Consider the following 13,541-nt stretch of genomic DNA (forward strand, 5'->3'; position numbering starts at 1 on the left):
CATACTCACATTAATCAATAAACCAATATAAAATTGACGTATTTACATTAAGTAATAAACCAATTTTAAAAATCGCCATATTCACATGAAGAAATAAACCAATTTACAATCGACGTATCCACATTAAGTAATAAACATTTTTTTTAAAATCTCCGTATTCATGTTAAGTAATAAACCAATTGTAAATCGACTTATTCACATTAAGAAATAAACCAATTTTAAATATCGCCGTGTTCGTATCAAATAATAAACCAATTTAAAATCGCCGTATTCACATTAAGTCATAAACCAATTTTAAAAATCGACGTATTCACATTAAGTAATAAACCAATTTAAAACCGACGTATTCACATTAAGTCATAAACCAATTTTAAAAATCCCCGTATTCATATTAAGTAACAAACAAATTTAAAATCGACTTAATCACATTAAACAATAAACCCATTTTTAAAATCGCCGTATTCATATTAAATAATAAACTAATTTAAAATCAACGTATTCACATAAAGTACTACACCAATTTAAAATTGACGTATTCACATTATGTAATAAACCAATTTAAAATTGACGTATTCACATTATGTAATAAACCAATTTAAAATCGACGTATTCACATTAAGTACTAAACCAATTTTAAAATCGATGTATACACATAAAGTACTACACTAATTTAAAATTGACGTATTCACATTAAGTAATGAACCAATTTACAATCGACGTAATCACATTACGAAATAAACCAATTAAAAATCGACGTAGTCATATCAAGTAATAAAACAATTTAAAATCACCGTATTCACATTAAGTAATAAACCATTTTAAATTGACATATTCACATTAAGTAATAAACCATTTTAAATTGACGTATTCACATTAAGTAATAAACCATTTTAAATTGACGTATTCACATTAAGTAATAAACCATTTTAAATTGACGTATTCACATTAAGTAATAAACCATTTTAAATTGACGTATTTACATTAATAATAAACCAATTTTATAAACGCCATATTCATATCAAGAAATAAACCAATTTAAATCGACGTATTCACATTAAGTAATAAACCAATTTAAAATCGACGTATTCACATTAAGTAATAAACCAATTTAAAATTGACATATTCACATTAAGTAATAAATTAATTTAAAATCGCCGTATTCACATCAGGAGAAAAATTAGTTTAAAATCGACGTATTCATATTACGTAATAAACCAATTCAAAATTGACGTATTCGCATTCAGTAAAAAAAAAAAAAATTTAAAATTGACGTAATCACATTAAGTAATAAACCAATTTAAAATTGACGTATTCACATTAAGTAATAAACCAATTGTAAAAACGACGTAGTCACATTAAAAAAAAAACAATTAAAAATCTCCGTATTCGTATTAAGTAATTAACCAATAACACATCGACGTATTCGTATGAAGTAATAAACCAATTTAAAATTGATGTATTCACATTAAGGAATAAACCAATGTAAAATACACGTATTCACATGAAGTAATAAACCAATTTAATATCGACGTATTCAAATCAAGAAATAAACAAATTAAAAATCGCCGTATTCACGTTTAGTAATAAACCAATTTAAAATTGAAGTATTCACATTAAGTAATTAAACAATTTAAAATTGACGTATTCACATTAAGTAATTAAACAATTTAAAATTGACGTATTCACATTAAGTAATTAAACAATTTAAAATTGACGTATTCATATTAAGAAATAAACCAATTTTAAAAATCAACGTATTTACATTAAGTTATAAACCAATTTAAATCGACGTATTACCATTAAGTAATGAACCAATTTAAAACGACGTATTCACATTAAGTAATAAACTAATTTAAATTTTACGTATTCACATTAAGTAATAAACCAATTTAAAATTGACGTATTCACATTAAGAAATGAACGAATTTAAAATTGACGTATTTACATTAAGTAATAAACGAATGTAAAATTGACGTATTCACATTAAGTAATAAACTAATTTAAAATCGACGTATTCACATTAAGTAATAAACCAATTTAAAATTTACGTATTCACATAAAATAATAAACGAATTTGAAATTGACGTATTCATATTAAGTAATACACCAATTTTAAATTGCCGTATTCACATTAAGTAATAAAACAATTTAAAGTTGACGTATTCATATTAAGTAATAAACCAATATTAAATTGACGTATTTACATTAAGTAATAAACCAATTTTAAAAATTGTCGTATTCACATTAAGTAGTAAACCAATTTAAAATTGACGTATTCACGTTAAGTAAGGAAACAATTCTAAATTGACGTATTCAATGACACACAATATGGTTTCCGTTCTGCAAGATCTACAGCAGATGTGCTAACGGTAATTTCTCACAGGATTAATTAATCTCTTTACAAAGTCTTCCTTTCTAGTGCAATTATCATTTCTAGTGCATATCAAAGGCCTTAGGTCAGGTATGGCATATGGGCCTACTTCACAAGATTTCCAGCTACGGTATAACTGGAAATGTGTTCTCAATCATTAAATCATTTCTCTCCGATAGGCTCATAAGAGTAGTGGTCGATTGACAAAAATCAGAGGCCTGCAGTATTAATGCTGGAGTCCCTCAAGCGTCAATGCTGGGCCCAACTCTCTTCCTGATCTACATCAATGACCTCCCTAAAGACATACTTAAATCATTCGTTGACATCTATGCTGATGACACGACCATCTACGGCAACACATCAAAGGCTGTAAATGACAAAGTCTCTCTGATTCTCTCTCCTCTGATCTCGAGCGCGTGGTTCAGTGGGGGAAGTCGTAGCTGGTTACCTTTAATGCATCTAAAACCAAGCTCATATCTTTACACCATCAACGCTCTGATACCCATCTGGCATCAATTGAAATGGATGGATCTCGTCTAGGAGAAGCCCCGTGTTTTGACAAGCTTATGGGTTTGTCCTTTACTACTGATCTGAAATGGAACACGTACATCAAGTCTGTTGCTAAGGTCGCTGGAAAGCTGGTGGGATCCTTCTACCGCTCCAGAAGATATCTCACTACTGATGCAATTCTCTATCTATATAAAAGCTAAGTACGTCCAAGGATGGAATACTGCTTTATTATCTGGGCAGGAGCTGTTAAAAACAGCCTATCCTGCCTTGACAGAGTACAAAATAGACTTCGTAACTTAGTGGGGGATGCCTTTTTCTCTACCCTGCAACCTCTCTCTCACAGAAGAGACGCTGCGAGCCTATTTATTTCCATAACAGATGCTCGTCTGAACTCCAATCTCTGGTCCCCCCCTCGCCAATATTTCACGGAAAACACCTGCCTAGCTGAATCCATTGTGAAAATTTTCCCCCACTCTTTATCTCTGCCTAAATCAAAACGTGGATTCCATGAACAAAGCTTCTTACTTAGAACTGCACGCCTGTGGAACTCTGTTCCGTCTGCCTGCTTCCCACCAGACAACAACTTGGATGTCTTCAAGTCCAACCTTAACAAATTCCTAATAAACCGCCCCCTTAAGTAAACACTTCATCAAATCTCCACACTAACGTACTGTACTTGCCATCAACCTTATCCCTGAGTGGTTTCCGGGCCTTGATAAGGGGTGACCACCGTGTAAAAAAAATGACGTATTCACATGAAGAAATAAACGAATTCAAAATTGACGTATTCATATGAAGAAATAAACCAATTTAAAATTGATGTATTCAGATTAAGTAATAAACCAATTTAAAATTGGCGTATTCACATTAAGTAATAAACCAATGTAAAATTAACGTATTTACATTAAGTAATAAACCAATTAAACATTGACGTATTCACATTACGTAAAAACCAATTTAAAATTGACGTATTCACATTAAGTAATAAACCAATTTAAAATTGATGTATTCGCATTAAGTAATTAACCAATTTTAAATTGACTTTTCACATTAAGTAATAAAACAATTTAAAATTTACGTATTCAAATTAAGAAATAAACCAATTAAAAATTGACGTATTCACATTAAGTAATAAACCAATTTAAAATTGATGTATTCACATTAAGTAATGAACCAATTTAAAATTGACATATTCACATTAAGTAATAAACCAATTTAAAATTGATGTATTCACATTAAGTAATAAAACAATTTGAAATTGACGTATTCAAATTAAGAAATAAACCAATTCAAAACTGACGTATTCACATTAAGTAATAAACCAATTTTAAAAACTGACGTAGTCACATTAAGTAATAAACCAATTTAAAATTGATGTATTCACATTAAGTAATGAACCAATTTAAAATTGACATATTCACATTAAGTAATAAACCAATTTAAAATTGATGTATTCACATTAAGTAATAAAACAATTTGAAATTGACGTATTCAAATTAAGAAATAAACCAATTCAAAACTGACGTATTCACATTAAGAAATAAACCAATTCAAAACTGACGTATTCACATTAAGTAATAAACCAATTTAAAATTGATGTATTCACATTAAGTAATAAACTAATTTAAAATTGACGTATTCACATTTAGTAATAAACCAATTTAAAATTGATGTATTCACATTAATTAATAAAACAATTTAAAATTGATGTATTCACATAAAGTAATAAAACAATTTCAAATTTACGTATTCACATTAAGTAGTGAACCAATTTGAATTTGGCGTGTCCACATTAAGTAATAAAACAATTCAAAATTGATGTATTCACAATAAGTAATAAAACAATTTAAAAATGATGTATTCACATTAAGAAATAAACCAATTCAAAATTGACGTAGTCACATTAAGTAATAAAAGAATTAAAAATTGACGTATTCACATTAAGAAATAAAACAATTTAAAATTGATATATTCACATTAAGTAATAAACCAATTTAAAATGTACGCATTCACATTAAGATTAAACCAATTAAAAATTGGCGTATTCACATTAAGTACTAAAACAATTTAAAATTGACGTGTTCACATTCAGAAAATAATTTTTTTTGAATTGATGTATTCACATTAAGTAATAAACCAATTTAAAATTGACGTATTCACATTAAGTAATAAACCAATTTAAAATGGTCGTATTCACATTAAGTAATTGAAAATTGACGTATTCACATTTATTAAGAAACCAATTTAAAATCGCCGTATTCACATTTAGTAATAATCCAATTTAAAATTGACGTATTCACATTAAGTAATGAACCAATTTAAAATTGCCGTATTCCCATTAAGTAATAAAACAATTTAAAAGTGACGTATTCACATTAAGAAATAAACCAATTTAAAAAAATCGGCGTATTCACATCAAGAAATAAACCAATTTTAAAAATCGACGTACTCACATTAGGTAATAAACCATTTTAAAATCAACGTATTCATATTAAGTAATAAACCAGTTTTACATTGACGTATTCACATTAAGAAATAAAACAATTTAAAATCACCGTATTCACATTAAGTTATAAACCAATTTAAAATTCACGTATTCACCTTAAGTAATAACGTAATTTAAAATCGACATATTCACATCAAGGAATAAACCAATTTAAAATCGACGTTGTCACATTAAGTAATGAATCAATTTAAAATCCGCGTAATCACATTAAGTAATGAATCAATTTAAAATCCACGTTATCACATTAAGTATTAAACCAATTAAAAACCAAACTGTGTGTCTCTATAATGCGCCCCTCAAATGAATTCATTGCGATTTCATTGTCGTATTATTTTTTATATAGAATGTCAAGTTGCCCTTCAGTTTTTATATAAATCAATTAAATTCTACAATAACATAAATATTTTCTATTATATAAAATGAACTTTGTCTGATGTGTAAGAGTTCGTTCCCTGTGCACTCCAAAACGGTTTGGCCAATTTTTATGAAATTTCGCATGAAGGTACTTTATGTGCCTGGTAGTGTTCGTAGATAAGATTTGTATCGGAATATCTTCGATAAGTATCGATAATTGATTATCGAAATAATTCGATCAAAGCATGAAACTCAAAATTTTAACCGAAGCGTAATATCCCAAGTGCATTGCAGAATTTTTGTTACTACACACGCCGAACCTCTATCCCTAACATTTAAGATCAACAGATATGAAAGAGACGAGTTCGAAATGTTTCTGTTTAAAGCACAGTTGCACCATGATACTTGACTTTTTATTTTAAACTTAAATTTAAGCCATCATCCTCGCACAAGAAGTAATGCCAGGCATATAAAATCAAATGTAGTCTTTTGATATAATAGGGGAGAGTTTGAAATAAATATCTATGTTTGAATTGAAGCATGATATTTGACTTTTGCATTTTAAACTTTAATTGAAGCCATTATTTAAAAATAATTTTATAAAATCAAATGTAGATTCTCTACAGTGCAATGTAGATTATGATGTATTGTGGGCTAAGTCATTGCGGTGAGACATGTGTAGCTTTATCCCGGTGGACCGCGATGGGTTCCCAATTAGAGCAGGCAATCAATCGATTTGATTGAAAAAATGGGCGATTTCGATGTCAGTAAAAAAATGGAACTGTGATACATTCGTCGATCATCCTTCGATCCTGGGCAACGTCAGCCTTCCCTGCTAGTATATTTATATAGTTAGCTTAAAGTTAATGAACAGTTAATCAAAAATGCTGGCCATTTTCTAACGAATTTCTCCGTTGTTCAAACAACTTGCGTTTATGCAGCCTAAAATTATCTAATTTTCATATGAACGGCTATAATTCGCGTTAATTGGCGTGACCATTGAAGATAAAATCAACTGCACGTTACCATATTGATTTTTCTATTGTTAAGCAACGAGACTCTACAAAACGCGCAGATACGTGGGCGTTTCTGAGGTAAGTCATTTTTGCACGTACTAAAATTGTCTCCACAGTTTCTCACACAACTGATAAAAATATGCAACGGACAGAGTCAAAATTACTTACTTTTGTTGCGGAAGAACAACAACAACAAATTGATGAAGAGACAATGGCTAAAAAAAATTCCAGACTTGTGATTATTCCACCAGCGAATCTAATGAAATGGACCCTTGTGTGGAAGTTGATGTCAACTGCGTAAATGTCCAAATTTGAAACCTGTAAAAATAAAATTTAGAAAAAGAATTTATTCACTGATAATAATTGAAAGCCTCTTAACCATCGATGAACCAACAGAAATCAGTTTTTTAATGTTATTATCTATTACATAAAGGGTAAACGTCTTTATGTATGTATGTGTGTATGTTTATATGTCAAGCTCAAAATAGACTTCGTAATCTAGTGGGGGATGTCCTTTTCTCTTCCCTACAACCTTTTTCCTACAGAAGTAACGTTGCGAGCCTGTTTCTGCTTTTTATCGTTATTTCATGGCAAGAGCTCGTCTTAGCTCCAATCTATGATCCCCCTCGCTAAACTAAAAACACTCGTCTAGCTAAAACTAAATTACCCAGTTTTTATCTGTGCCTAAACCTAAACGTAGATTTCATGATCAAGGCTTCTTTCTTAGAACTGCGCCCTGTTTCCTTGCTTTCCAGCTGGCTACAATTTGGTCGTCTTCAAGTCCAACGTAAACAAGTTCTTGATGAGCCGTCCCCTTAAGTAGTTCAATTCACAAAATTTTCACTATTAGCTATTTTCACGATATTGTACCATTGACTATTGTACATTCATTAACCCTTATCTTCAAGTGGTGTCCAGGACTTGATAAGTGGTAACTCCTATGCAAAAAAAAAAGGCTCAAACTTGAAAAATACACAATAAGCTCATACAAAGTTGGTATTTTATAATCAGCATCATCGCGGAAAAGTATCTAAAATTTAAAACAAAAATTAATTCATTTTCACTCAAAGTGTCATGTGTATCTTTTTATGTTATCGAGAATTAAACACGATTGTTAATGTTATCATTAAATGAGTCAGGATTTTTATCAAATTAAAAACGTTAACTCAGGATTTAATCTATCGTTTCTTAATTATTATCATTTCTGTAAAAAGAAAAAAAAAACTTAGTTTTAGTGGTGTTTTTGGTTGACTCCTTATTTTTATTTGGTGCTTCCAGTAGAGCTTTGAATGCCTCCCAAGATTTTTTTAAAATAAAATATTCTTACAAAAAGCGAAGAAACTTCACGCTATTTATTATCTTTTATTTAGTTTTTATGACACTGGGCAACACAGGATAGCTCCACTGTCTAGTATATAAAATACAAATTTCTGCGTGCATGCTTCTATATCAGCTAGATGTTAAAAAATAGAAAACAAAAACCCACAAAGTTGGTATATTCTTGATTTTCGTTGCCCTGGATAATAATGTATAAAATGTAGGAAAAATGTAGCCACTTTCTGAGCCAAGATTCGTCAAGTATGATTAGTTTAACAGTGTAATCATGTCTTTATTTAAAAGAAAAATTTAAATTCATTAATTGCAGAGTATTCCAAATGTTTTGTGCACATTTTGACATTAAATATATTGAGAACTATTAAGGATATAAAACGCATCTGGTATGTTTAGAAAACTTGTCATCTCAAGTTGTTCATGTAATGTTAAAAAGTGTTCAATGTGAGGACCATTGGTCAAACGACACACATAAAATCGATAATCCGATTCTTGATAAACGCATCCCAGCATTGCGTTGTCAATGGTTGCAACGGCTTGTTATTCGGGTATTCAGCTCATTCACGTCTCTTGGAATGGGAGGTACGTACATTACTTAATTCAAAAATTCCAACAAAAAAAATCGTAGGGTGTGAGATCTTTTTTTTCTTCTTTCTTTCGAAATGCACATTGAACAAGTGTCCATGGTTCAGTTTTTATAAATTCAAACGCACAAAAACTTTTTCTGGTCGAATGAAGACCATTACTGGATCTGAAAAGTATTGAAAGAAATCAGTAGCATTACAAAGGCTTTATTCATTTAGCTTTAAAATTGCATCATTCATAGTTAAGAAGATGATATGTGTGCACGATTTTTGGAACACCTTTTATTATATGAAAAAGAATTGGGCTGTAAGATGAACGAGCTGGGCAGAAAAGAGAGATTTGGAAGAGAGAGGGTTAAAATAGAGGAGCCGAGAAAGAGAGAAACATATAGGCACGTTCAGAGAAAGAGTGAGATATATAAGTTTTAATAGCAATATGTTCCAGGTTTGCTCTGGGGAAACACCGAGTAGCTTTGCAAACCTGTAGTTGTATATGAAAAGGACTATTGTTGTTGTATATCAAACCTATTGTTGTTCATAAAAATAACTACTAACGTCGAATTAGGAGAAGGGTGTTTAGTCAGCGTTATGACTTATATTTTTAACAATGTCGCAAAATATTTAATTATTATTTGTTGTAAATGATATTTATTACTTACTAGACTACCCCTGACCCGTTGGGTCAGTATGTTATATTAGCTATGGAATTCATGTATGAGCGTGACACTTGTGACGTAAAGAAAATAGTTTTTTTTAAATTACAGGAACATTTCTATGAAAGTATATTAAAATGAAAAATCACGGACGAATCACTCAAACATGGAAAAAAAAATCCTCCCTATTCGTGTAAAGTTACCTATTTTTTCCAAATAATCGCTCAAAAATCGAAAATTAAACATGATTTTCCTAGGAATCGAACGCCGACGTCATCAAAAAAGAATTGATAAAACCTGAAGCAAAAAAATAAAACCTAAATAAATAGAATAAAATAAAACTAATATTGAAACAGATTAGTAAACGTGTCAACAAATTCACCGTTCTCACACAACTATTTTGTATCTAGAAATGTAAACAAAAAAATAAATAAGAAGGAAGGAAGGAAAGGGGACGGATACAGAGTAGTAGTAGTAGTAGTAGTAGTAGTAGTAGTAGTAGTAGTCTTGGCTTTACTACAATTGTTCTTATGTTTGTCAACGGGTTAAAGTTGTTTGGTTGTAAGAAAATAGCGACAGTATCGTTGTAATAGAGAATGGTTTCAAAACACCCCCCAATCTTCCCATGTTAAATAATAATTTCTAAATAATAACGTTAATATTTCAGTGCGCAGGTCAAAATCTACAAAAGAAGCGATTTGTGTTTATTTGTTTACGTTGTTATGGGTTAATTTTTATGCGCGCATGCGCAACCGGATGTCGTAAACCGGAAAGTTGGTTACATCACTCGTTACAAGGTCATTTGAGTTTTATAATTATATAGATTTATTATTTACTCACTAAGAGTAGTCACACAGACCATCATCAAATATTTCTCTTTGAGAACAACTTGTAGCATTTTCTGGAGTCTGAGTGAAAACAAGTTGCTCCAGATTTCCAATACCCTCTATCTTTTTCGATAACTATTGCAGATGGATTTGCGTTATCGTAGCAGCCGCTTTTCATTGATTTCTCGTTGCCGAGGACCATTGGTCTTCACTGGAATTTGAGTGACAACAAGACTCCTCAAAGTCCCAGTCCTCTTTGCACTCATCCAGCAGAGGTCTGGCTAGTGCTTTCTCTCTTAGGTTTTTGTAGCTTTCTTGATCCTCCTCGCTTTGGTGTAGTCTTAGTTTTCGTGATACACACACAAAAATGTGTCAGTTTTCATGATTTTATGTGATGCTTCTCTGTGTTTTACATCTGTAGACTTTTCTGTATGTCCAGTTTGTGCATGTAGTCCATGTGTATTAATTTCCGCATTCAAGGGTTTTCCTTAATATTTCAGCAGTTTTCATTCCTGTTATCTGTTGCATCTTATCAGCCATTCCTCTGATTCCAATCTCTACCATTCTCTTTTCAAAGTTTTTTTGGGGTATTGTTCCTAGCGTTTCTACTATTAATGGTGTTATCTTGACTTTTTTCATCTTCCCTATTCCTTTGAGCTCTCTGGCCAGGTTCGTGTATTTGCTCCGCTTCTCTGTGTCCTTCATCTTCACTCCGTGGTCTGCTGGGACTGCAGGCCATTATCAGCTCACTGTTGCATGCCCTGGAGTCTAGGTGGCAACAAGTCTTCCCCTATGTCCCGTCCGTTCATTGTTCGATAATCTTCGCAAATGAATTTGCGTTATCACAACAAGCATCTGCTATTAACTCCTCGCTGTCAACGAATTACACTGAAATTTGGGTGGCAAAAAGCTTCCCTAAGGTCGCAGTCCTCTTCGCACTGGTCTTCACGACTATTTAGTGTGACGTCACTCGATGCTTAAACTACAATATTTAGGAGGGGCGGGTGCCTATTAAAGTTACAATTTGGCGGTTTAAGTTTTCTTGATCCCGTGGCGTTTTTTTTTTTTTGTTTTGTTGTTTTGTTTTGGTTTTTGGTTTTTGGTTTAACTTCTGTTATGTTTCCCATATGACCGTTTAATGTTTGTATCTCATGTGAGCTAGTTTCCACATTTTAAGGTTGCTGAGAATGTGGTAGGGCTTTTGGAGACAAGTATGGCTCAATAGAAAACGGTGCTGACAGCAAACAGAGAGGTGATGGGGCAGGTTGGCATTAAACGTAGAATATTCCAAGGAGATTCGTTATCTCCACTTCTTTTTATAATGATAATGATGCCACTTAGCATCCTCTTGAAAAGAGAAAAACTGGGGTATAACTTTGGATCTGGTGGCAGACGCCTCAACCATCTACTGTTTATGGATGATTTGAAAATATTCGGTAGAAATGAAAAGGAAATGGAAAGACTGGTAGAACTTGTGGGGACATACTCAGAAGACATTGGGATGTTTGAGATTAGTAAATGCGCGGTGCTGGTGATAAAAAAGAGAGTGAAGGTTAATTCGAATGGAATAGTGCTGCCAAATGGAGAAATCATGACAGAAATAGAAGATACAGGGTCTAAGTATTTGGGAATGTTGGAGGGTGTAGGCATCATGAACAGAGATGAATGAGAAAGTCAGGAAGGAGTATTATAGATTAGTAAAACTAATTGCGAAGTCAAAATTATCTGGAGGAAACCTAATGAAAGCAGTGAATGCATGTGCAATCAGTGCGGGAATTTAGAATTTAGGAGTCGCATGCCATGGATATCAAAACAAGAAAAGTTTTAGCAATGTTTGGTATATTCCCCATTCGAAGTATCATAGCGAGGTTGTATCAAAAGAGGAAAGACGGTGGATTAAAAAGTATAAAAGATTGTGTTAGAACTGAGGAAATGTCATTGAAGGAACATGTGGTTAGAAGTGAGGAGTGGATGCTTAAGGTTTGGCCAATGAAGTGGGAGTATGTTAAACCAAGGCTGAGCATGTGAAACGTGTGGATAGAGCAAGGGCAGAGGAACTGGCTAGGATGAAAATGCACGGAAAGGATATAGCAGAAGTGGCTAATGAAAGATCATGGCAATAGCTTAGAGCCGGGTATCTGGCTAAGAGTACTGAAGCTTTTGTTTGTGCAGCAAAAGAGCAGACATTAGGAACATGACTGTTCAAAGAAGTGTTTGTAGGAGAGGAAGTTGCTGCAGAATGCCGGATTTGTAATAGGATCTCAGAGTCAACTGCGCACCTTGCATTGCAGCAGGATGTAGTGGATTGGCCCAGAGAGAGAGAGAGAGAGAGAGAGAGAGTACCACAAAAGACACGATCGTATCGGACTCCGGATATATTGAGAGGTTTGTAAGAAGGCTGGGGTAAAGTGTGCTGGAAAATTGTTTGAGGAGGTGCCTGATAAAGTGAGAACAAGTGAGGATGGCAATGTAGAGGTATGGTGGGAGAAAAGTGTCATAACGACCAAGCAATTGGAACATAATCGTCCGGATTTGGTCGTCATTGTCAAGGTCTAAAAAATGCGGTAGTACCCTGGGACAGGAATGTGTGTGTGAGAGAGAGAGAGAGAGAGAGAGAGAGAGAGAGACAGACAGACAGACAGACAGACAGACAGACAGACTGAAAACGGGGCATGTAGCAATTATGCTGCATGTGCCTTGAAGATACGGAGTATACACGGGATAAAGACACAAATAATCCCGGTCGGAGTTGGTACGCTAGGAGTAGCATTCGTAAGTCGCCTGGAAGGACAATTGAAAAACTATGAATCCCCGATGTTTTAGGCGCTTTCAGACAGCTGCTATTGTAGGTACCACCAACATCCTTAGGAAAATCCTTGATCTGTGAAGCTCCTCTTTTGAAGCCGGTATTAAAGAAACTTCACAAGATCTCCAGCTATGGTATAGCTGGAAATGTCTTCTCAATTATTAAATCATTTCTCTCTGATAGGTTCATAAGAGTAGTAGTTGATGGGCAAAAATCAGAAGCTCACAGTATAAATGCTGGAGTCCCTCAGGGGTCCATCCTGGGCCCAACTCTTTTCCTGATCTACATTAATGATCTTCCAAATCACATCCTTACATCATTCGTAGACATTTTTACTGACGACACTACCATCTATGGTAGCACATCTAAGACGGTAAACGACCAAGTTCTCTCCGATTTTCTCTCCTCTGATCTTGATCACGTTGTACAATGGGGAAATGAGTGGCTGGTTACTTTTAATGCATCTAAAACCAAGCTTCTATCTTTACATCATCAACGTTCAAATCCCCATCTGGCATCAATTAAAATGAATGGTTCTCGTCTTGGAGAGGCCTCAAGTTTTGACAGGCTTCTGGGCTTGAC

General features: G+C 33.0%; 2 protein-coding genes across 4 annotated transcripts in view; one reads left to right on the plus strand and one right to left on the minus strand.

Annotated features, from left to right (window-relative positions):
- The window catches only part of LOC145256299 (organic anion transporter 3-like), a 324,435-nt gene that overhangs the window by 88,141 nt on the left and 222,753 nt on the right, over positions 1-13,541 (plus strand). The gene's annotated exons all lie outside the window — the stretch shown is intronic.
- The window catches only part of LOC145256296 (uncharacterized), a 36,403-nt gene that overhangs the window by 4,456 nt on the left and 18,406 nt on the right, over positions 1-13,541 (minus strand). The window contains exon 5 of the mRNA XM_080115014.1: positions 6,926-7,075. Within this exon, the coding sequence (XP_079971140.1) occupies positions 6,926-7,075 (150 nt within the window). The remainder of the gene's footprint in view (positions 1-6,925; positions 7,076-13,541) is intronic.

This window comes from Euprymna scolopes, chromosome 32 (assembly GCF_053919585.1).
Source record: "Euprymna scolopes isolate OS-2025 chromosome 32, ASM5391958v1, whole genome shotgun sequence".
NCBI lineage: Eukaryota > Metazoa > Mollusca > Cephalopoda > Sepiida > Sepiolidae > Euprymna > Euprymna scolopes.